The sequence below is a fragment of the Phaethon aethereus genome (genome assembly GCF_964289735.1).
Source record: "Phaethon aethereus genome assembly, chromosome: 2".
NCBI lineage: Eukaryota > Metazoa > Chordata > Aves > Phaethontiformes > Phaethontidae > Phaethon > Phaethon aethereus.
In genome coordinates, this window is record NC_138582.1 from 21,262,309 (window position 1) to 21,288,895 (window position 26,587).

Consider the following 26,587-nt stretch of genomic DNA (forward strand, 5'->3'; position numbering starts at 1 on the left):
CAGGCTATGTTCAGTAATGTCTTCATCTCTCTCCGTATTCACTTTCACATCCATAAAATACAGAAAACTCCATTTATCCACATTGCCTACGTGGACTGTAAGCTTTTTTGGAAGGGATCTTTCTTTTGCAGTAGGTGTACGCCGCAGTGGGAATGAGGGTAGGAACTATTATCATTGCAAAAATAATCAAAACAGGTGGTGTACTGTGGGCAAAGCATTTCTTTCTCTGGGCTAAAATTTCCTCTATATAAAATAAAAACAATCATCTTAATCACTTTCAAAGAACTGGATTTTGGATGAAAGTAATACAAAACCTTACAGTAATAATAACTGATAGTTGATGTACTACAGTAACTTGTATATTATCCTTAAATAAAATGAACGCTACATATCAACAGGGGACCAATGCAAGTTCCTCAGACTAGAAATATATCTATCCTTGGCCTTTCTCTTTACTTCCTGCCTCTGCTGGGAAGAGTGGCCAATTTTTTTCTTTTTATCTCACTGAAGTGAAAGATATTCCATGGCATAAGTAGAGTCACATTTGCCCCAGAATCATGTTTCTATTGAGTGCTCTCATGCCATAAATAATATCGTTTTGTGGGTTCCCACCCACTATAATGTAAATGGTGGTTTCTTCCATTGCCATTTTTTCTCCCATAAGAGCTTTCTAAAAACTATTTTGATTTATGCTTGAAAGATTTCCCTGCTTATGTGCCTTTATGAACTTTTTTTTTCTTTTTTCTGGAGTGTACCAGCTGCATTTAACTTATTGTGTGCCAGTTTTTTCAATATGCAAGTGTGAAACAACTTTTTATGTACTCAAATGAAACAAATGAGGAAAAATATGGAATTAAATTCTGGATCTTCTAGCAATAAATAGCAGAATTTAAATTTAAACATAAAATCCAGCTTGAATTTGCAGACAATCAAACTAGATTAGCACGTTCAGTACAAGAACTGTTGTATCCTATGAAAGGTGAGGGCTCAAGAATGATTCTTGTATTTCCATCTGATTGTGGATGATTGTGTGAAAGATGAGGAAAAACAGTATGTCGATTTTCAGGTTTTGCATATACTAAAAAGAAGAATCCAGATTCTTCACTTCACTTTTGTGATTTCAGTGGGATTGTCTTGTCACTGATATATAAAATAGGATTACTGACACTAAGTGACCAATTACTTTACTGGCCTTGAGAAATATAGGGGCATATATTTTTGTATTTCCTTAAACTGATCAGACAATATGAGACTACCAAAGTAAGTATGAGCGGCCAGCGCCTAGTAATACAGAAGAAATTTCATTCATGTAAAAGCAAGTACAAAGAAGTTGTCTCAATGAGAAAATACCATTCTTGCACTCAAAAGCAAGCATTTAAATCCTCTACCTGTCTGTCATACCTGTATGTATGTCTTCCCATATATACACAATACAAGACAACCACACGTATATGGCCAAAAAAATTTTTTTCTTGTGTGACATTACTTGTCTTTATTTATTGAATAGCTCAACAAAGTAAATGTTTTTATCTTTATTTTTAATAAATACAGATTTTTTAAAAGATTATTTTCATGTTGAAGATGTCCATCTCTAAGATCTAGTCTATATCCTGTTCTCACATATCTAAACTGAGGCCTCTGAAAACAAAGATTAAAAAAAAAAAACCCTCATAAACTGCAATGGTCTGGAATGGATTAGTGAATAAACTACCTACCTTCTAAGGGAGATTGTCTAAATCAGACTTTCCTTCCTCCCCAGAGAGCTGTCAGAGTGCTCTTTATATGTTCTACTTCATCACCTTTCAAAATGACAGCTGCTTTCACTGGAAGTCATTCTTTGACTTCTGTACGGGCCTTCTACCTTCTCCAGCGTTACCTGAGGGCTTTTTCTGAATCAGCTGGACACAGGACAGTGGCACCGAGGCATCCCACTGGCCTATATCCTGACAAAGTTAATACATCGTTTGTATGGTTGAAAATAGATTCCTAGCCTTGCCAAGATCAGTAGGTTAGACATTGAATGTGGTTAAACTTTAGGAAAACCAGGTTTATCTGGGTTTGGGGTTGTGTGTCCATGTTAACAACATTTGTTTCTTCACAACTTCATGCTGTTCCACAAATGCCTGATTTGTTTCCTCAAATTGAAGGCTGAAATTCTAAAAAATACACGTGCATATGTGTAAGTGTGTATATATATGTATATATATGTGATGTTTCTAGTGAACGGTGATGTATTTTTATTGTGAGTATGGTAGTTCCCATGACTGCTTCATCTGTCTAGGTCAGTAATGTTTTCAAACATATAGGAATTTCAAACGTACAGGAAATTTATAGGAATTTGAAATGTATAGGAAACATACAGTAAACACTGTAAAAAGGAGCCAGTCATTACATCACACCTGTAATATTTTATTAGAAAATGTTATAAAAGAATGTTATATAACAATTTCAGTCAGCCTTTGCAGATTGTTGGATTAATTGGCATAGAGATAGCCTTCTTTTGGTTTTCTCTAATAGTTTATGTCAGCAATACTCATTAACGAAAACTAGTTGAAATCTTTTCATTTTAACTCTGTCTTCACAATACTTCTTTAAAAAATTGAGCAAATATCTTTACCAAACACAAGCAGCAAAGTTATTTCTTCATGGTATTTGTCTATTAGAAATTGTCTGATGTCACAAGGGAAAAGAGAGAACAGAGCAGTCTCACAACTGTTAGAAAAATAAAATCTAAGTATCTTTGCAATTGGTTTCAACCTGTTTCAAGATTTTTTGATGAGGTTTCTAGCACTTTTTTTTTAATTTAAATGAGCTATAATAAATAGGAATGTAACGATACAAATGAAAAATTATGGCCACACTGGAGTCAAAGGTCATAACAGCAGAATTTCTCATGCTGTTTAAGGATTTCTTCCTTTTGGAGCAGGCCAGTGCAGAAATCCACAATCTATGTGAAGTTTTTGCTTTTGTTCGTTTGGAGTTTTGACCAAAGGTTTCCCATTGTTTCTTAGTAAAACACAATGAATGTTTTGGATTTCTCCCAGGAATATAGGGAGTGGTCCTATCCTCAGGACTTATTCTTATCTGTTGTAGATTTATGGATATAGAAAGATCATTACATAAATGCTTATGCATTCCTTAAAATAGCTTAGTTTTGTAATTTATAATAACAGGACTTTTAATCTATATAGAAAAATGTAAAGGAACCAAGTGCTGTGACACTCCCATCTTTCTACCACATGTTGACACAGTACTCATAAATATTAGGATGTATTATTACTAAAGCTGTAAAACATCTGCTTGCTGTCTTTCTCTGTAGATGCCAAACTGGGAAGCTCTAAACATTCTTCTTGCTTGACATGGCCAGTGCTGCTACAAGTAAGACTGTCATCACCATAGGTTCATTTACTATGGTCTTAGGCTACAGTGGAAAGCAAATAATGCAATGCACAAATTATGGCTGTAAAAGACTCCTTCTTTTACATGAAATCATTCAGATATGAAAATCATTTAGGTATGTACATGCACATAGGTTGTTGTGGAATTAGGAGAATGCCATGTACTCGACTAGGATGTGGACAAAGATAAAGGGAACTTTTTTTGTCTTTACCATTTAACTATAAAGCAATATTCTGGTTTCAAGAATGGCATCTTCTCATACATTGACAATATACAATATTTTCGATGGACTGTAAGATGTCAGACTGGGATGTGGCCATGCCTAGCACCCATTCTATCACAGACTGTGCCCAGAGCCCACCTTGTTCCTATCCAAAGTGCATTGATATAACTTATAGTCTATCAGAAAGGTTAAAGCCTAGAGTCAAAACGAACATTTCAATAATTTCCATGAAAAAGTGGAGAGAACTGACTAAATTCTCATAGAACATTTTTTTATTTTGTTGAACAGTACTTTATGACTAAAAACAGTTCCATCAGAGCATTTTCAACCAATTCCGCCTAACCAAACTAATTAGTCTGACCTTCTGCCAGCAGGAGTAGGGAAGTGATCGTGCCCCTGTACTCGGCACTGGTAAGGCCGCACCTTGAATACTTTGTTCAGTTTTGGGCCCCTCACTACAAGAAGGATGTTGAGGTGCTGGAGCGTGTCCAGAGAAGGGCAACGAAGCTGGTGAGGGGTCTGGAGCACAAGTCTTATGAGGAGCGGCTGAGGGAACTGGGGTTGTTTAGTCTGGAGAAGAGGAGGCTGAGAGGAGACCTTATCGCTCTCTACAACTACCTGAAAGGGGGTTGTGGCGACGAGGGTGTTGGTCTCTTCTCCCAAGTAACTAGTGATAGGACGAGAGGAAATGGCCTCAAGTTGCGCCAGGGGAGGTTTAGATTGGATATTAGGAAAAATTTCTTCACTGAGAGGGTGGTCAGGCATTGGAACAGGCTGCGCAGGGAGGTGGTGGAGTCACCATCTCTGGAAGTGTTCAAAAAACGTGTGGATGTGGCGCTTCAGGACATGGTTTAGGGGACATGGTGGCACTGGATTAATGGTTGGACTTGATGATCTTAAAGGTCCTTTCCAACCTAGTGATTCTGTGATTCTGTGATTCTGTGAAAGCACAAAGACTTCCACATAAATATTCTCTAAAATATCCATATGACTGTAGAGCATAAAGGCATCATGTTTAATGTTAGAGTTCAAATTACAGAAAAAATCAGTTGCAGGTCTGATAAGGTGTTACAATATTTTATTGGCTTTGGCTTCAAAATCCATACTTTGTTTAAGATTGAAACTTTCTATCATCTGATTTCAATCCACTGAACCTTCTTATGCTTTCATTACTAATTAGTGAGCCTTTTAGAATAAGAAATCATGTCCTCCTTTGAGGTTGGGACCCCACAAAAATGTGTTTTCCTTTCCCATCTTCACCCCCCCGTCCCCTGCCGTTTACCCAGATCCTTCTGGTTTTCACAGAACTAGATAGGTTGATATGACAAAGTATATTCAGTAACTTTGTAAGTAAGTCTCACATTTATAACATTTCAGAAAGAGATTTGCTGTTTGTTTTTTTTATTTAAAAAAGAAAGAAAAAAAGTTTTATATTACTCTAGCTTGTACAGCAAATCCAGGGCCTGAATTTAATCTTTGCATTGTTATCATTTGTAACAGCTCATATTAAGGCTCCGTGATATCTAGTAGAAACAACTCCATATGGATTTTATTACATTCTTCAGTTAGGTTAAATAACCTGAAATTATGCAGGCATTTTGCCACTGATCTATTATCCAGAAGTAAAAACAAAGGTGGGGGGAGAGGCAAATAAATAAAAACTAAAACTGACTTCAACAAGAAACAGTTTGTTGGCAAGTTTGTAACCACCAGTTAGTTTATGGGCACGAGGAACACCTCTTTTGGTGTATACAGCAGAATGACTGAACAGAAAGTAGCAGAGGGATTGAATTAATTTCTTTATCTAATAGTAATAAAATCTTTCTGCTAAACTCCCACCACAGCATCAAAGCACTGGCCTGAAAAAAGTTCCTATTCACTGTTGACAGATATTAGCTGTCCTTTATGTCTACAACTCCTCTATTCTTCTAAATATAATCTGACGTGCCTTTGATCTTTGTAAATTGTACACTTCCGACTCAGGATAGAGAGAGTACTAGAAAAATAATATTAGTCAGGAGAAAGTGTTTCCATACATGTGTAAAATTATTTATAAAAGTTGATGTAAGCAGGTCCCATAGTATGCTGCCCAACAGTTTTCTGTCTGAGGAGCCTTTTGTTGAACCAGGAAAGGGGGGGGGGGGGGGGGGCGGGCAGAATTTCTATGTGGACTCAAGAAAAACAAGGGAATCCTACCTTAAAATGCAAACTTCTGATTTATCTTCTGGGGCAACTGTAATATTCTTATTGTGAAAGCAGATACCACTCATCTGGTGCACAATTGCTTTCCCAGCTTCAGGGATCACATCAAATGGTACTTTTATTATGGGTTCCATATCCCGTGGTGGTACTCCATAGCTCCTAATGCTTATCTTCCATTCAGTGGTAAGGCCATTCACAAACTCTTCCTTACGCCTTTTTATCTCTTATATTGACCCATCCATACTACCAGTGATATCCTCTTCAATGCCCTTCTCTTCTCCCTTCGTTGCCTAGCTCAGGCTTTTCTGCCTGAACTTCTGTATACAAATGTGTTATTGGCCCTATGCTCATGCACTTGGATGGGTGTAACAGCTAGATATGCAGTTCCATGCACTTTAAGCACTATAGCATGCAGACATCACAAAGTAGAGCTTTAGAGAGAAGTTATATTTGGCTGCTTGATAGAGGAAATCAATGGGCTGAATTACTAGATGTGACCTTTTTAGAATAAATTACTTATGTACTGAATTCTATAGTGAAAAATAAAATAGTTTTGTTTCCTGCATTAATAAATATATTGACATGAAAAAATATCTACTTATTTTTTTATTTCATTTCAGTATACTTGAGCATAGAATTTTAGAAATGGAAGAAAGGCATAAAGAGGAGCTGGACACTTTGAAGGAGGAAAAAGAGAACCTACAAAGCTTGGTCACACGGCAAAGCTACATAATCCAGGAACTAGAGAAGCAGTTAAACAAGGCAACAAGCAATAACAGCATCCTGCAGAAACAGCAGCTTGAATTGATGGATACAGTTCACACTCTGATCACTCTGTGTTCCAAGGAAGGAGGTAAGAAAGTAGTATTAGAAAACATCTGAAGTACTAGGAAATTTTTTCTGAAATAAATCCTGAATTTTTGGAAAGGCAGAACTTAATGAGCTTATTCCAAGAAAGAAAAGGACATTATAATTGAGGACAAAACACCTGATGAGAACCCACAAATCAAATAAGATTTAGACAGTTCTGAGGCCAAGCCATGTATGGCCATTTTAAATTTATTTAAATTTATTGAGTTGTTAACACCTTGACCATAGCTAATGTAGGCCATAATTCCACAGACTTCACATTAGCAATACTGATTTGTTCCTCTGAGCATTTCTCTCCTCCTGCTGGGAGTAATTTAACCGACTGTGGATGTTAACTTTATAGATGCCTATACCTAATTTATTCTAGAATTCCTTTACAAACAATGGAGAGAACAGGGTACTGTTCCGAAACGAAGGAAAGTAACCCAGACCTTTGTACATATATGTATGGGTTATAATGTTGATGAACTTGGATATAAGCACCTATGTTGCTGTAGACATCCAAAAGATTAATCTCTTCTCTTGAGTGAGATTTTATTTATAATAAGGGATCATTTTTCTTCCTTCTGTCATGCTGGATTTTGTTTGTTTGTTTGTTTGTTTCTGGGTGCATTAGGCACACCACAAACACAAAAGATAGAAATAACATCCTTTGAAAGAAGATGTTGACAAAGACTATGGGACAATTCTGCTCAAGTCTGCCCATCTTAGTAAACAGGTTTCTTACAGAGACTGCGAAAAAATTCAGGTAGGATGTCAATTTTCAAATACTAAAGACATTGCAGAATGTCTCTCAAAAGAAATTCCATTCATCAGAACTAGTCAAGGGAGATGGGTGAATGGAGACTACTGTAAAGGATGGAAATGTGACACTGGAAAGAACAAATTACCAACTACGAAATACAAGACGAAGTCATATAGAAGAGAGGGAAGAAGAAACGTAAGGGACAATATGAGAGAAAATGCATATGCTGAGAATAACAGCTAAAAGGGGATTAACAGCTGTGCCTGCTATGGCATGCAGAGGGTTAAAATTACTGGGGTAGTAAAGTTGAGGAAAGAAAATAATATCCATCTGGGAAGAAGCTACCAAAAGCCTTATGAGAAAGGGTACAGGGTAGAGAGAAACTGTAGATGTGTGCACTGTGCCAGTCACTCAGTGAGTGTGGAAGCATGGATGAAAGAGGTCTGTGCGAGGTTAAGTACCAGCAGTCCAAAGAGCCTGGAATATTTATTCATTGTCATTCTAGACCTCTAAGTGCCATAAATTATCTAAAAGCCAAAAAGCAAAAAACAAACAAAACCCCCAAAAAACAACTGCATCCCCAGTCAAAACCTTGTCACCTGCATTGTTATTTAATACCCTGCTTAAGAGGCAGAAGGACATATTAGATCATTCAAACTATTTAGCTCAAGGCAGTGTGGGTTTGCTCTCTACTATATATTCCCATGCAACTTGTGTGGCTTAAAACTGAACTGCTCCAGTGATGAGGATTACATCTCTTCTTTTGGAAGTGTTGCATGCTCGGGCCCATGTTGATAGACTACATTTTTTTAAAAAACATTTTTTTCCCCTCATGTTCATTCTAAATGTTCCCTTCTGCTTCCTCTGTTATATAGTTCCCGAGCATTTTGAATTAAATAACATCCTTCATAGTAGGCTGTTCTCATATCAGTAGAGAAACATTGTGATGCAATGCAAATCCTTTATTATGTTTTATGGTCTTTTGGCAAAGAAACCTGGCAAAACTGTGTTCAGAGTGTTCTAATAGAGCTCAGGAGTACTTTAAAATTAATAACAAAATGAAAGATATATTATTCTCATACAGAGATATACTACAAGTTCTTTTTAAGGTTAGAAACAGATTTTCTAATAATTTTGAATTTGATTCAAAGAAAAAAACCCAAACAAACCAACATTTTTCCTAAACTTAGTTCCCTCAGCTGTTTTTTATAAAAACTTTGAGTGAGAATTACAGAAGTGGATGTTTAAAATTGGGCTCCTGGGTACAAGTTCAGGTGCCTGAAAACCTGAATTTTCAGCAATTTTTTTTCATCTGAGGACCCGTGGAGACAAAAATTAAATGCCTAAATACAATTTTAATAACCTAACTCAAGTCCTTGATTTTGGACTCCATTACCTTTTGTGTATTAACATGTTCAGAATTTTCCTTGGGTACCTTTTTTATTTAAAGAGGATAATTTAAAGAGAAACAATTGCAGAAATATTTCCACCTACTCTCTGTTTAAGTCCAGCTGACCAACATTTTTGGTAAGTACATTCACAGCTGAAAAAAGAGCCAGAGAGCTTAAGTTAAAATAATAGTATTATCCTGGAGCACAAGACCCCTCTAATGAAGGTTGAATATTAAAGAATCTGGTTGTACCAAAAATTCATACCAGCTTCATTCTGTGCAAATATATGTTGAAGATGGAAAGCATGCTGGGAAGTACAACTGGAGCTACTGTAAATTCACACAAAAATATGAAGTTTAGATAGTCTTAACACCAGTCTTTCTGTGTGCACTAATGTTCAAAACATAAAATATGCCGTGAGAAGTGGTGTTTATTGGAAGACAGAGGATAATAAAATATGATACATAAATCAATGACACCCATTCTGACTTATACTTTGGTAAATCTCAGTCATCTAATTTCATAAGGGATATAGCAGAAATGGAAAATCGTCCAGAAAAGAATAGGACAGTGGAAATAATTAGAGACCTGGAGCAATTTCCATATGAAAAGAGAGCTGTAATATACAGAACTATTAGATGAGAAAGAAGGTATGTGGGAAGGTGTTATGGAAGTATACAAAATAACTAATGGTAGGGAGAAAAAGAAGAGCCAGTAACATTGAGAGATATTTTCCATTGGTAAAAGACAGTACTTGACTAAGTTAAGTAAAAGTTGCTAGATATCATTGAGATTGACAAAGATTTTTGAATTATTAGAAAACTGAAGAGCTAGCAAAAGATGGGTCCACTTAAAAACTTCAGGCTTTTAGCTTGGGACACTCATCTGTGAAAGGAAGCACAACCTAAGAGAAGCATCGAGTCTAGAGGGCCATATTGTCAAAGATGAGTAACTTTTTAATGATGAACACAGGAGTTGAGAGGAACTGCAATGTTTAAACCCTGTGATATTTTGAGAACAGCTTTAAGTACCTTTGTTGGATTTTCAACCATAAATTAAAAATGTAAGTTAATATATTTTATATTACATGTATGTGTATGTATTTTAAAAACTATTATCAGTATCAAAATCTCCCGCAAGATAAGGCACAGATGGGAAAATTGTGTAATTCCTTGCATAAGTCGTAGTCTTCGGGATTTTCCAATTTGTGAAACTGAAATTGGTAATTTAAAAACTATTTTTTATAAAATACTACTACTATTACTAATACATCTAAGCAACCTCATTTGAAATCAAGCTGGTGATAACCATTGTTTTTTGATTACAAGACATGAGATACATTTCCTCCAGTAATGACATAATCATACCAGAAGATTTAATTTTAGATTACTTTAAATAAGTTGGGAAACTTTCAGAAGTTTGCCTGCTAGGAGCCTGTGAATAATATAGCTGAACAGTGTAGAAATACAGGGCTGAACAGAAACTGCCTTTGTTTAGTTTTACACTCTGAGAAGCTTAGCTAACATAGTCCCTAGTACTGGATAACAACCCTAAGAAATTTGTTTTGGTTTAGACAACCTCTAGGAGAATTTCTGAAGGATATAAAGGCAAATGAGGAAGAGTGAAAAAAGTAAAAACCACAAAAAATGATGCTTTTTTAAATTACAGATGGACCTAAATACAAAATCCAGATCCCACTTTCAGTGTCAATTTTGGTACAGACCAGTTTTGTGATGGGGGCCACCTGGAAAACTTGGAAATATTTGTGAGTTTGGTTTCCAAAATGCCACCCACCTCTCTCCCACTGTGAGCTATTCTAGGATTTCAGTTGCATGTAATCCTTAAAATAGACACTCTAATAGGTCACAAAACCTATAGAGAGTCAAATATATGCAGGATACCATGGAGACTCACATAAATAGATTTGTCACATTGTTTATACATTTTTTAGGGAAGGGCAACAATCTTGGCAGTGGCTTCCAACAAATTTCTAAAGTAGAAAACCTAAAAAAGCAGCACTGTCAGACACTAGCCTTCCAATTGAAATAATTGTTTAGTATGGTGAAAATTTTAAGTAATTGTTTATGGATTAAGTAATCTCCAAAGCAAAAAATAGCTAAATGCCTGAAACTTTTAACTTTCCCCAACCAAAAAACAGAGAAATAGAAACATTAAGGTGAAATCTTAATTAATCGTCAAAGAGATATTGCACAACTATCTTCAAGATTATAGAAGTCCTTCACCTGTAGAAGATAAGAGCTGGATAGAGATCACATCATTCTTTGCAAAGGTCATCAAAGATTTTGTGATTATTGTTTTCTTTAAACAGTTCATTCCTTATACTACTTTGAATGTTATTTTTCTGAGGATGGATTACTGTCACTGTCAAACAATAAATCTATAGTTCAGTGACAGACTTTCTAGCTTTCACATCAGAAAAATTATTTATTAAAAGCATATGTAGTGCAAAGTAGAGAGTCATACAAATATTACTCAAAAAGAAAAATACAAAGAATACACTACAAATTATGTTAAGCAATAGATAATATAATCATCAAAGTGTATACAAGTTCAAACCAACTAATTAAAAAATTGTATTGGTCCAGTGGGAAATTATGTTACAAGCCAAATATCACAAAATGTGCCCAGTCAAGGGTCACATAAATTTTCAAATACATTGTCCTTTTTTAATTTTTTTTTTCAGTAGAAGAAAATAGATCTAGAGTGTCTATTGTGTTAACATTAATTGACGTGACTTAGGATAGCTGCCAAGGTACTCCTATCCACAGGTTAAGGGAATGTAAAACTTCAATGGGAAAGTATATTTAACCATAAACTTATTTTCCTCTTCCTGTTTTTTTATGTTGTCTGTCAGACTGCATAATAATGTACCTTGTTAAAATGTTTCATCTAAGTTTGTATAGTTCTAATGGACTAATGAAACAGTAGAGAAAGTTTTGTCATGAATGTCTGGTTTTGTGACCTCCTAGTAGGAGAGCAATGAAGCATTAGCTTCCTCTTGAATGCTGACAAGAAACTAAGCTTAATTATTCTCAAAATAATACACATATATGCTAGGAATTTACCTCCCCAGAAGTGCCTATTGAGCTCATTAAGTAAATAAAGTGGTTAGTGGGTCTGGCATTTCTGAAAAGGTACAAATCTCCTGGGTTATGGGTAGTTTTCATATTTCAGAAAATTATGCAAGTAAAGTAAATATGTCCAAAAGTTTATTCGACTGGAGTTCATTCCTTTAGAAAGCACAGCAATTAATTTATTCAAAACATTAAATAGTAAGTAGTCTATTCCACTTCTTAGACCACAATTGTTATGACGTTAAAATTTATGCTGAAGTAAAGAGAGTCAGAAGAGAATGAGAACTTCAAAGAAATGACCCGAAGGTTACAGGCACAGGGGCAACTCCATTGACATAAGCAGAATTACCCCAGCAGTGATGCTGGCCTACTTCATTAAAAAGACTTCAAAGACACCTTATATAATACAAGCCAGTATTTAAAAAAATAAAAAATCTCAGTGGGAATCCCAGGAAAGAATAACAGATTCAGGTGTTCTGAAAGGTAATTTTAAATCTTAATGTTTGGACTGTGTTCAGCAAGACAAAATTTCTATATCACATATATTCAGCCATGTATTGGAATACAATAACGAGGACATTTAGGTCTAATATATTTCAGACAGCAGCGTAGAAGAGTAAGGTTGTATGATACAATTCTTGGTCATTTTTTCTGTGCATGGAGAGAATAATTCCAAGGTCACTTGTATGAGGTTTAATAAGGCCAAGTGCCAGGTCCCGCACTTCAGCCACAACAACCCCATGCAAGGCTTGGGGAGGAGTGGCTGGAGAGCTGCCCAGTGGAAAAGGAGGGAGGTTTAAACTGGATATTAGAAAAAAATTCTTTATTGAGAAAGTGGTCAAAGATTGGAACAGGCTGCCCAGGGAGGAGGTGGAGTCACCATCACGGGAGGTGTTCAGAAAACGTGTAGGGGCACTTCAGGACATGGATTAGTGGGCATGATGGTGTTGGGTTGATGGTTGGACTTGATGATCTTAAAGGTCTTTTCCAACCTTAATGATTCTGTGATTCTGTGATTTTGTGATTCTTTAATTTAAAAAGACATCAGAAGATCGCTGTCAGAAAACGTCCACCTGCAATTCACAATGCTCACTATTATAAAGATGCATTCCACTTTTTGATCTTTATTTATGTCTTTATTTATAGTTTGAAATCTGGGGGGAAACTGAATCTTAATTTTGCACTTAGTGTCATGGAAGAGGGTACCCTTACTCTTACTATAGCTGGATCCACACGGACCCACAGAGGTGGAAAGTGCTACAAGGTTGCAGTCAGAGGCCTGGTTGTCTTTGTACAGCTGTGTAGACGTTCCGTTAAACATACATATTAGCACCAGCTTTATTTTGTGTTTCTTGTTTTTTCTGTCCAGATGCTGTAGATTTCCTGTTTCCTTTGGAGACTTTCTCTGTAGTGATAGGCATTTTTCAGAGATGCTCAGAAAGCTCAAGTAAGAGTTTTTGGGGGTCAGCCTCACGTGGCTCACCTAACATTTCCAGTGTACATGTAGAGCCCTGGTCTGGACCTCCTTTAGAGTCAACAAAGGCATTTTTGTCAAGTGAGTTGTTTTAGGATGAGCTGAATTGCATCTGCAAGTACCTCTTTTCTCCATATTATCTGTTAAAGGATGATGATATTAGTGCTGTTATTTATATGACCAGTATGTACCTTGGAAGAAATTAATTCTATATTCTTGCTTTCTAAAACTAAATAACTAACAATATTAATTCCAAATCATCACAATTGAGAAATAAAAGTATTTTTATACCTTGCTTAGCAAGAATACCTTAATTTCCAAGTTATGCTGTATAATAAAATCCAACAAAGTGTATTAGGCAGGATCAAGACAGGCTGTGGTTTAATAGAGATTCAGTACTGAAATAAATCAATGTGAATGTGCAGCATTTGAAAGCTATGCCAGTGGGAAAATATTTAAACTCTTCAAAATAGAATTGGGAATTCCCATATTTTATCCCTATTTACTTGTTGATGGTCACAGCAGGACGTCAATATTTATTAGTACTGAAAAATTATTTTATGAACCTATTTTTACATTTAAATTCTTGATTGTTAGTATTGAAATCAATTACTGACACTCATTCCTACAGTACATGTCAGTGCCAAATCCCTCTTCACTCTGCTTTGTTAAAATGGTATTATTCACTCACACCAAAGATATTACAGGGGATAGCAGTCTATATAAACCAGCTAACAACACTGCTGGTGTCACCCAAATGGCTTGTTAGTGAAAAATTTCTTTGTATGCATACAGTCCTTCAGCTTGAAACACTAAATGCACGTCAGGGTGCCTGTGTGGAAAAATATAAATCAATTAAAGAAATACGGACACTAGAAATATTAAACAAAGCCAGTGGCTTAATCTCTCTTGTAGCAGTTTGTGAAAGACTTCTTTAGTTCTCATCCCTCAGTGAATGGCTAGTTACTCACAAAATTGCTGTCTCAGGCAGAAACTATTAAGGAACTATATTGCAGCTGGATAATTAAGTGTCTTTATCGCTTTGTAAATGGGCCATAAGGCATTCTATTTCAGCTCACTAATGAGGACCACTTTATGGTATTCTTAAGTGATGTCTTTCAAATGTACAGTGAATCGAAGTATTATTGTTGTTACCAGTCACTAAGGCTGGATTTATTGGGAAACAAACTTGATAACTGTTGATAATTTATTAGGTAGTAAATAATTATGCCCTGGAGAGGGTGAAAGCTCATAGCGTTAACATCGTTTTCCAAGACTGAGTCAATTCCTGCAGCACTACAGGAGGGAAATTCTGCTTTAAATGATTATTTTAATAAGTGGCTGAATAGCTTGAGTGCTCTTGCTATGCAATTGTTTGCCTTTCTTACTTCAGATTCTTTGAGGGTGTGTGGAGAGGGAAAAGTAATATTCTGTTAGCTGCTAAAATATTTCTTTAAATGTTAATGTGAGGCACCTAGTTGGCTACACCTTTTCTCTTTCCTCCCCACTTTAAAAATATGGATCTGAAATTCTTGTATGTAGAACCTTAGTGTTCCTAATGAATCTGAGACTGGACTAGCTCCTAAACTGGTGAAATCGATGTAACCCTACTAACAGCATTTCAGCATGGCCTGGTAGTTATGCTGGATTATACTGAAGAGAGGTTTGCACATCCATTTGAGCCTCCCACATGCAGTAAATGGTATGCGTGCAGCCAAGAAGGGCTATGGGTTGATGGAAAAAGGGTTGATTTTTGCTTTCGTTATTGCTCCTTGGAAACGAAATCCTTCCACTTCTCCATCCAGTCTAGTCACGGGATGAGTTAGATCTCTGAGCTGCTCCAAGTGGAATAATAATCCTGTAGAACAAAGAAACAAAACAAAACAACATCAAAACAACCAAGCAAGCAAACAAAACCCCCAAGCCTGCTTCCCCCCAACAGTCCTCCCGCCGCCAAACCAAAACACTTTCTGCGAGATCTATTAGCTGATTCATTCTGTGGCTATGGATAGAGTCTACAACAAGCAAAAATGAGAAGAGCAGCACCACTCCTTTTAAGTGACACTCTGCCATTACACTGTGTTTTGGGTTATGACTAAGTGCTCCTTTAGACATTAAAAATGTGTGTGTGTATATATATATGTTTACTTATCATGCCATAAACTCTGAACACTTAAATGAAGGCCAGCATTTTCCATTTTAATCATTCAGCAGATGTGCAAGCCTGAGGAAGGAATTCTAGAGTTCTTTATTTTTCCCACCTTCTAAAATATCCATGTAAGTTCAAGGTAAGCTCCCAAGGAAACCCTGAATGAAAGACATGGGAGGTGCTACTTACCTATTAATGGTTGAAACAAATATAGTATTTTATAAATTACTATAAAGGAACAGAAAGGAAATCAGAAAAAAATGTACCACAGTATAACTCATGATGTGCTCAAACACTGTATAAAATATTGGACCCCACATCTCAAAAAAAAAAAAAGAACCAAAACAAAAAAAAAAGACGGAAAAAGCTACAAACACAGATGATCAAAGATGTGAAATAGCATTCTTTTAAGTACATCAGAGATACTTCAGGCAGTGTAAAAGATAATAGAAGAAGAATGCAGAAGAAATTGTAGGTGTCTTGTAGAGCATGGTTTCAGAATTACTGATACTTTCAGCCAAGAATGAAGGGTTACCAGCTGAAAAATACTCCTTAAAAGCAAACAATGGGAGATTGTCATTTGCATGGTACATGCATGGAGTTCCTTGGTATGAGGAATGATTAAAATTCATGTGGCTTCAAAAGCCAGATGGAGATATTCATGGAAGAAAATTCTTTCAAAGACTATTATGTATAAAGATATTATATCTGGCAGAGGAAGCACCTATGCTGTAAATTCCTGGATATACTTGCCTGCTCTTATGCTGTTCTTCAGCCATTTGTTTTGGACATCTGTTCCTATTGAAGACTCTTTTGGGTCAGGTGTTAGCCCAGCCCTTGCAAAACCTTAGGGTCCTCCTGGGGAAGGAAAGGCCTAAAGGAAAAAGAAAATAAGGAGAAAATAATTATGAGGGCACAAGTAAAGAAGAAAACAGAAGGGCAGTGAGGGTTAAAAGATCTAGTCTGGTGAGGAAGTCCCATGACCTGTAGGGCCTCTGATGCTGCAGATGGGACACTGGAAAGGCTGAAGCTGCAATGTAACCTGGTACAGCCACTTTAATAACTTCATCTGAGATTAATTGGAGCCTTGACAGTAAAGTTTTATAAACTAGAATCTACAAATTTATAATCTATAAACTTGATTATGAAGCAATAGTTCCAAGAACAGAAATATTTTATTCCAGTATGTCAAAATGAACTTTGTTTTTCCCAATTTGCCTTTGGCCAGCTCTTTTTGTCAGACTCAGAGCAATCTCACAAATAAATTACTTTGAAAAGCATTTTGGTGAATGTATACTTTGCTGGAAGGAATTATATGTTCAAACTTCAGTCCTAAACTTTCTCTCACCTCCCTGATAAACAAACATTGCACAAACAATGACCTATCTGAGAAGACTGCTGGACTCCAAGGCATCCAGAAGCAGCTTTCATATTAATATCCCCACCTTTTTTTTTAATGAAGATGATGTGGAGACGAAAATAAAACATAGTATTAATACAGGAAGAAATAAAGTTGACATTGGAGAAAGTTTTGAATCAAGTGGTGACGTTTTGTCTTTATAAAATTTAGAGTTGGGTACAAAGTGCATATTAGTTCACATTTAAAACTTTTACTTAACTAGCTAGATGCATAAAAAGTTCCTGATATTTTATCAATGACAAGGGACTGCAATGTGCAGGGACACACATGCGCTCTTGCGTGGTTATCATTTTCGTCTGTAGGCAACACTGCGGTTATCTGGAGAGGAGGCCTCCGGCCTTGCGCCTTTCCCTGTGGTTTGTGTAACATTTGCGGCACAACTGTGTTGTCACAGGGTTGTCTTTTTGCAGGGAACAGCTGGACATCACAGCCGGCTCTTAGGTTGCAGTTTAATGTTTGTTCTCAAGCGTAGGTTGGTATATGCAAGACTAGGCCGCTGAAACAACAGACTATACCTCCGGCTGTAAGTCAGCAAAAACTGAGTGGCTGTAAGTCTTTGCATATTTTTCCTCCTCAAAACAAAAATAATCTTCACCCTTTCTCTGTCAGATCTGTTTGTGGCCCCTGCTGCCAAGTCTGGGAACATATGTAGATGTGTGGGCCATGTTCCAGGCCTCCTCACTGGGGATATTTGACTGACATCCTTTTGATAACATTAGCAAACGGTTCCTGACTGGATTTGTCATGAGCCAGGCGCTTTTGCCATCATAACAGGAGCTGTGGAGGTGCACAGCAGCTGCACCCCAATGGCTGGGAAAGAGCTCTCTTACAGAAGCGTAGGATTCCCCAGCATGTGTCTGGAACCACGACAAGAGCAGGGCAAATTTATTTGCAGTCTAGATCGAGACAGAAACTGCCAGTTGGTAGTCCTTAAGTGACCCTGTCATGGAACGCTACAGATGTAGGTAAAAACCATCAGTTTGCAGCCTTCTCCGTTTTGATTCTTGAGAAGCTGCTCATCTGGTGACAGAAATTTTCACCTCGGATGCTTTTGATAGAGCAGCTAAAATTTAGGTCAATTTTATTTGCCAGTAAGATATATAGAGAGATTTTCCTTCCTGGCTTCAAAAGCATGAAGAATTTTTTTAAGTGTCTTTTGATATGTATGACAATTACTAAGTCCTATAAGAAAATTAGATTAATGTAAATAAAACATTAAAAAATTAAAATATGATAATTCACTGAGACACTACAGAAATCTCTGCATATCTGTCCATCTAAGTCACTATCTTGCAAAAAAACCAACAGCTGCCTTTTATTTTCTGGCAGTTATCACTAAAGGACATAAGACTCTAGTGATTAACTCAGTCTCAACTGATTTCACAAATATGGCAGTTCAGATCTTAAATAATTTAGTAAATATGAATGTGATTTTATTGATTCAGTCAACATAATGAACTGCAGTTTAACGTTCTTTATTGCTTACAGACAAACTGCACTATTCATTCACCAAATATCTGATGGAGACTTGAAAAACAAGGAGATAACGACTTCATTTTCTCAAAAACAATCAGAAATCTCAATTAAAAAAATAAAACATACTATTTGTTAAATTTTTTCTAGTAGAGATGAGATTAGATAATTTTCATACAGCAAGGAAAAAAGATAGATATTGTATGTTTTCACTTTGTAGAGGAGAACTTTAGATTACTAGATATTCAAGAAGATATTTATTCTTAGTAGTCAGTGTTTCTTTAAACCTGGGCAGAAAAGCAGGCATCCTTCATCTGTGATAGCTGTTAGGAGCTTGTAAACACATTCACTACTGACTTATTTTCATGACTGATAGCAGAACAATAGTCTCACCCTACACAGAGGCACACACAGCTAACAATGATTTAAGGCATCTCCCTGGCTATTTGGTAAAAAAGCCCTACATGTTTGAGCTCTCTCACCTGCAAGCTCCAGTAACCCTCTCTAAGAAAACTGAAGATTAAAACTCTGTTAGTAGGAGCAGCAGAACGGCTGCTCAGCCCTGGAAGTTCACAGCCTCTGGGTTAGCAGAAACCTCATTAATTTGGGTTCCTGTTCTTCCACGGGGCCGCAGAGCAGTTGTATTGCCAAGGCTGTTGCCTCTACATGGGAGCAGCCATCTGATAGAGCTCTGGGCAGTTACAGATGGTACCTGCTGTATTGCCTGGACTCAAATCATCATCCAGGGCACTGAGGAAATAAAAAAAAAAGAGAAGAAAGACTGGTAGCTAAAAGTAATAATTCATTAAGGAAACACAGGTAGTGTAGTCCAAGGAGAAAGTTATTGGGCTAAAATTAGCCAAAAGACTTTTGGAAATGCAGTGAAAGAAGAACTTACTTCTCTTGTTAATCCTCCTGTTCAGGAAAGCAGGATTTTCCACATAGGCATCATTACTTCAAAGGAGCATGACTTCATCACCAGTTTATTCATCCAGAAAAGGCAGTCAAAAAAACCCTTCAGGGCTCCAAATTTTGGCTAAGCATTCAGGTTTAGAAAATGATATACTATTTTTCTTGGCATAGACTTATCTTTTTCTTCAGGTACATAAAATTTTGGCATAAGCCTTGTATTTGAAAATAGCTGAACTAACATTAGAAATCTATGTAAAGTCAATTAAGATCTTGAAGTTGAACAAAGAAATGTAATGGCCATGTATTTTGTTTTAGAACTACTTTATTTGAGCCTTGTTACTTTTTTTCAAATTTATTTACACATCTACCATATGTGAGCCAATGCATCATTCAGGAACTTCACTTCATGTATAAAGGATTCAAGGTCTATGTAATGTTATAGAAAAAACAGTCTGGAGCTATAGTAGGTAGAAGTAGTTTAGAAATTGTATGGAATATTAAGTTAGAAAAACAACAGTAAACCATAGAAAAAGCATATTTTACCCTAAAAGAACATTACCGGTAACATTCCTGAGTATTAATTTTCTGATAACTTCAGGCTGTTCTTGCAAGTTACAGTCTGATGTAGTAAGAAAAACTGAACTTTGTGCTGGTCATGCTTAGTTTACTGTGATGCAATCTGTAATAGTTCAGCTCCATCACAAGGAGCTGAGCTTTCCTTCCAGTGGGAGTACCAGCTCCTGCGAGGGGGATGAGAGGCACCCAAGGAAAGCCATCTTCTCCTGGTTACAGTGGTTGACTGAATAAAACCCACTGCTGCAAAAGAAGGTTATTGGGTTGCTTAGTCTATAGGAAATTATCACATCTGCTGTCGGTGATCTCAGGTATTTCAGCTGTCTGATACAGGGAGGAAGGATGGAAGGAACTGAGCATATCTGTGGCATCTATCTGTCCTTCATCTTTTGCATCAACAGCAGTTTTATTGTGTTTTTCCTAGTCTTTAAGAATGAGGGAAAAAAATTATCTCTAAATATGCCTCCTAGAGATCGTTCTCCTTAGAAAATTATTTTCAAATCTAATTCTAGTTATTCTGAAATTGAAATCTTACCTTGTTTAAAAATTTAAATTATATGAACTTTAGGATATACTTATAATTTTTTTCTAACTTTCAGTCAAAAAGGAACCAAATTCAGATTTCCTTGACTGACTTTTAAGTAGTTATTTCCAAGTGGGTTTCAATGTGTGTATAATGGTTAAATAGAGGTAAAATAATCTCTCTACATATAGATATTAAAATATAAGTACTTTAAGACTTGAGGAAATTAACACTCTGCCTCTGAAGAGCTAAATGCATATTTTAGACAAGAGAGACTAATGTCGGCAGTTGAAACAACAGTATTAGAGAAATGCAGGCCAGGAAGAATGGATCTAATCTAAAGCCCCTTGAAATCAAGGAGAAGCTTTGCTTTAACTCTTCTAGGCTTTGGCTCTAGCCCCTAGTAATTATTCAAGTCGGACTTTGGCCACTGATACTAACACCATCTGTTTACGGGAAAGTACCATGAAATCTTTAACTAACACAAACCGTGAAGGCTTCAGTTCTACGTCTTATCTAAAAAATGACACCTTTGAGAGTGCATTGTTGATGAGTACCTTGCTGAGGACCTCATTCCCTGCCATCTCAAGGGGAACTGTGTCATCTACTGTGTTGCCAGCACTTCCCTTTCCAAATATGGCCAAGTTTCAAAGCCATTGATTTTCTGGTTGAAGTTCATATGCAAGTGTATGAACCAGTTTTTATTGATGGTGTTGGATATAAATAATAATTATCCAGCAAATACATAGAAAAGGAGAAGTAGGGGGGTTTCATTTGTTAAAATTAAATTTTAAAAGAAGAAAATAAAACACATAAAAAGGAAAAAAGACTATGATGTGTTTAAAATGCCTACCTAGAGAGCAGGATAGTCTTACACTTCAGGACTAGATTTCTCACTATTTTTCTATTTTCACCTTTTCGCAAAATCTCTGAGGTAAGACATTTAACTTTTCTCTTCCTGAATTTCCCCATCTGTGAAATGGTATTAATGCCAATCGATGTGGCAGGAATTTGCTGTCCTAAAACACTGCTTTGAAGTGTTCAAAGAGAAGATAGTATATCAAGCTACAAAGCCTTGCCATATTGCGTATCATCTTACGGCCTGGATAGACCTGCATGCTGTGCTAAGCCCTTGCTTTTTTACACACCATTCTCGTTAAGCATCAGCATTGTGGCACAGGCCACTTCACTGAGAGTGAAGAAGACGTAGTCCCTTTTGTACCCATAACTCACATTTTCAAGCCAAAAATGAAAAAGATGTGTCTGTCACCAGACGATGAGTGTGTCTGGAGGACTTAAATATTGTTTCCTTATTGTAGGGATTAATGAAGTGCTGGCCCAGGCCCTGCAGAGCACTTAAGGACATGTTTAAATTTGAGAATTTGAGTAGGCTGATGGATTTCCATGGGAATACTGATGTGCGTAAAGTATGTGTTGTTGGAATGAAGTCATACCCTTCAGTATCTTTGTCTGTGAAAGTGAAGGAACACTCTCACTCTCCAGGGAATCTCCTGGTTGTTCAAGATTGGGATCCTCAAACATCTTGCCCTCCCGCTTTCTCAACCCAGACACATATATGTGGTCTGTCTGCAATATACAGAGTCAAGATTGCACTGGTGTTCTAACATTAATTGTTTTCCTGTTCTGAGCCAAAAATAAATTCAATAAATCATGACTCTAAACAACTGATTGCAGTAGCACTCATTTTTCTTTTTTCCAATATTTGTATCTAGCAAATTTTATGTATGTAGATATGAAAATCATGAAATAATTGCCTACCAAAAAAATAAACTTAAGCAAAGAGCTCCCTTGCCCCAAGCCCCTGGGCTGCTCAAAACGCAGTACCTCATGGAGGAAGGGCACAAAATCTTTTCTTCTGGGGTCCTGCGTTGCTGTCTTAGGTGAGCATCTGTCTCAGAACACAACACTGAACAAGCTTGTCCACTTCCATGTGCCATCTCTGGGCTATTCTTTGGCAACCTCCCAGGTACAGCTTGAGTCAGGAGCAGCATCAGCAGCTGCACAGACCTTTGCATTGAGAAGGAACGCACCGTGTTCACCTCTCAGTAGACAGGATGATGTTCAGCTATTTGTATCATGACTTACTTCTGCTGGTGCCTGTTCTGCCATCTGTCTCAAAGTTTCATAATAGTTCTTTAATAAAATTTACCAAATGCACTGTGTAAGGACCGTAGCACAATTATTACTGCGCAAGTTTAAAAGGAATTCAATGTGCAAAAGTGGACTTCCTTGATACAGAAATGCTTAAGATTGCTTTTGTAACTTACATTATCACATTTTTTTGTTTTGCAGTTTTACTAAAGAATGCAAAAAAGGATGAAGAAAAGCCTTTCAGAGACTGTGCAGATGTATACCAATCCGGTTTTAACAAAAGTGGGGTCTACACTATTTATATTAACAATGTGTCAGATCCTAAAAAGGTAAAATAAAGTATGTTTTATTTTCTTACTAGTTAGTATGATGTTGCTCTGGCCTTAAAGGAGCATTTGGAGCCTTTATTGAAATTCTCATTCTGCAAAATGTTGTACTGGTATAAATAACCTGGGCTATATGCAGTCTTGAAAAAAAATACAATAAAGTGAAGAAAATTATAAAATGTATTATTTCAGACATTATTCTTTCTTGCTGACAGAGAATCCTTCCTAAGTTCCAATACACATTCAATAGTTGATTCACTTCCTCCCACTTGGCCAGTTCAGCTGAATCAGATTATGGCTGCAAATAAATTCGCGATAAAGTTTAGAAGAGTGTTAGTAAAGTGCTATAATGAGGAAGCTGGTGCAGGGATTATCTGGTAGCACAGGGAAAGAATGAATAGTTTTTTAAAGGTAAAGATTTACAAAAATCCTGCTTCTCTTGTAGGGAACAGGGAAGAGTATCTTTGGCTGTAAAGAACACAACATGCTGAATATTACCACTGTTTGAAATGCTGAAGCATTTATAATCCTGTTCTTCTCAAAAAAAGATCTTTGGGAGGGATTTTTTTGATGCAAATGAAACATTAGTCTGTAAAGGAGACTGATTTTTTTGAAAGCTTTGGTGCTAACGTGCCTGAGTCAGCTGAAGCTAGGAACATGAGCGAATAACCTAAGCCTAACTTATACGTGGAGGAATGCTGGCTGTCCCTCTGATGGGGCACTGTTGGGAGTAGTCCCCAACAAAGCTAAGAACTGATTTCCTGGGAGAGGAAAATACAGTGGTGTCCAGAACGTGGGCCAAACAGGAGGGAGAGAACCACATGTGTCTGGAGAATTTATTCTTACTGCAGTAAAACCGTGACCCTGCAAACAGAAATAAGCAATAACAAATATTGTCGATGTTATTGTCTATAGTAATCTTGTGATGATATTAAGATATGTAGAAGTTATTTTTAATTTGGTTTCATTAGAGGCCTTTGGAAGCATGTAGATGTCAAGATGTTATAGTTTACTAAGGAATTAGAGTTCATTAAACCATAAGTAGAATTGAGGTGGGAGAGTGCTATGGGCAAAGATCAATATAACTCCGCTGAATGTGATTGGAAAAATAACTGACATGACATAGACCCCTTAAGCATTACTGAACAGGTCAAGAACAATAATAGCAGTTCTGTAAAAGCTGTTGAACTCAAAAGAGAGATGTAACATCAAAGTTCAAATTGCATGTACAAATTGACAGAGGCTTTTCTTAGCCTTATTAAAGTTCATAAACTATCCCCAGAAGCTGGGCTGCAATGAAAAACAATGGCTACCTGATAGCACCGTGGCACTGATGCTTTACTTTAAACCCCCTTCACTGGTAATACAAGGACAGTTGACACTGTTGACACATGGAAGCCACCCTGTGCTTCTGCTATGTTCCTGTTTGCAGACACTGCGATCAATCAATACAGACAAGCAGCACAACTCAGCTGATATCATTGCATTATTTTTTTCCTGAAGGCTTCCTGGTTTAGCAAGAAAATTAGTGGGAGGGGAGAGGACAGAGCGTTGAAGATGTTTCTGCTATCACTTGTTTCTGTCTTGCCCTAGCCATACCACAGCAAGAGCTGATTCCAGGCACGTGAGGAGTGTGATTGCTTTAACAGATGTTTTTTCAGACTTTAAGGTCATATTAACAGTCTGCAAGGTAGTGCTGTGCAGAGATAGCTGAACTAATTCCAGCTGAGGTAGCTTCAAAATCGCATCAATGCAGCACTGTGCCAGGACTAATTAGCCTAGAAGTAGTACCATGCTGACACAAGGTAGGTACTCCATGGAGACATACCCTCTTGTTTAAAGCCAGCTTAGTTGTCTGGAGTACCAATATGCAATGTACAACTCTGACATGTCTTAAGAGGCCTAATATATTGTTACCTTCTGTAATATTTGCAGCCACTGGCAACTGTCTCATTTACAGTAATTTTACGCTTCAGGTCACAGAAATGCAACTTCATTTCATATAATATTTCCTAAGGGATACTTACTAGAATCCTGACATTCAATAGAAAATATCCCTTTGTCATATATACAAATGTTACTGTCAGTTCTAGTGTTTTTGATGGTTTTAGCTTCATATGTTTATAGAAAATTATTTTCCATGCTTACAACTCTATACCATTTACATGCCTCAGTTTTATATACTTACAAATTTAGTTTGCAATTTTTTTTTCATGTTCCTAGCTTCATCAGTTGATTAGTTTAGTTCATTCATCTTCCAACGCTGCATCAAAAATTAGTGATTCATTTCTGTTTAAAAGGATCTCAATAGTATTCCATATTTTTGAGATGGGAAGAGAAAAAGACAGGCTTAAATTATTAAGCTAATTAACTGGCTTACTTTGATATGTATGTGTGTGCAATGCCTGATGGTGTTGACAAATGATTGTCCTTAGGCCATAGTGAGAGCAAAGGCAAGAAGAGTCCTCTCAGTCCCCTGCAGAGGTGCAGTCAGCTACAGGGGAAGCAGAGGCTGCTGATGCTGAGCAGTGGGAGTGAAGCTGTTAACGTTCTGGAGCTGAAGGAAACATGTTACCTTCAGGAGCTGAAGTAGGCCAGGGGGACAGGCCTGAGTGCATGTAGAACCTCCATATCTCCCCTTGGATCAATGTATTAGACTCTTCTACTGCCTCCTCTAATGCCCTCACAAGCATGACTTCTACCAACTTCCAGGTGCACTGCACTGAAAATGTAATGTTATTAATTTCTAGTGGGGTCTATATATCTGGGTCTTTATGGCTCTGCAAAAGCAGTTGCCACTGTCGCCGTGCATGCAACCTTCACTCTTTCCCCTTTACTTTCTGCCTGTGGACTGCCTACCAAATTGGTGTCAGTGGTCTCTCTGAGCATATCTGCTACAATTTTAACCCATTAGATGTATGTTAGCTCATATACTGTGGAGACTCTCGTTCTGACATGGTTACCTTCAGGCGTGGTTTCTGCATAGCAGAGAAACATTCCCTGAATCTCAAATGGCTGGTCTTGAGCTTGTTGCTCCATGCCAACAATGTAGACTTATGATGTCTTTGTGTGCATGCATTAAAATAGAGTATGTGGTAATCCCCCTCCTTTTGTTTACTTTAAAATTGGGATGATTTCTAAATTATTATTATGAAGTTTAGAATAATTTAGTCCATAAAGCTAAAAGATTTATAAATAATCCATATATACCTTTTAGTAGCTTGAGTATTTTTACACATGTGTTTAAGCTTTGGATGCTCTTTTAATCTAATCAGGTTATTTTATTGATGATAAACTCAGAATCTAGAGATGCATACAAATTCAAAGTCACTTTTCTTCATACTTTTCTTTTCTGGTAGAGGGTTAAATACCAGAACATGTTAAAAGGTGTTTAATGGCTGAGTGCCTTGACCTCGTCTGGGACAGAAGCCAGTCCAGGACATTTGTTGGCTAGAACTATGCACAGTGAACATCTATAATCAGCTTGGCACTCCTGTTAATATGGCAGGTGTTTGCGTCTACCACTGTGGAAAGTGCCAGACCACACAATGATGGTTAGCAAATAACGTGCTGCTGTAAATCTTTCTTTCACTGTGCAGTTTTCTCTTTTAATCTGCTATATTATTCAGAAAACATCAAAGTTTTTTATAGGTATTTTATTATATTTTAGTATGAAAAACCCATCATCTGTTTGTGCGCG

The 26,587-nt window shown here is 36.9% G+C and overlaps 1 protein-coding gene across 1 annotated transcript in view; it reads left to right on the forward strand.

Moving 5' to 3' along the window:
• Positions 1–26,587, forward strand: part of ANGPT1 (angiopoietin 1) — a gene marked incomplete at its 5' end in the record, with an annotated part of 169,969 nt that overhangs the window by 85,587 nt on the left and 57,795 nt on the right. The window contains 2 exons of the mRNA XM_081996828.1: positions 6,445–6,677; positions 22,763–22,890. Of these exons, the coding sequence (XP_081852954.1) occupies positions 6,445–6,677; positions 22,763–22,890 (361 nt within the window). The remainder of the gene's footprint in view (positions 1–6,444; positions 6,678–22,762; positions 22,891–26,587) is intronic.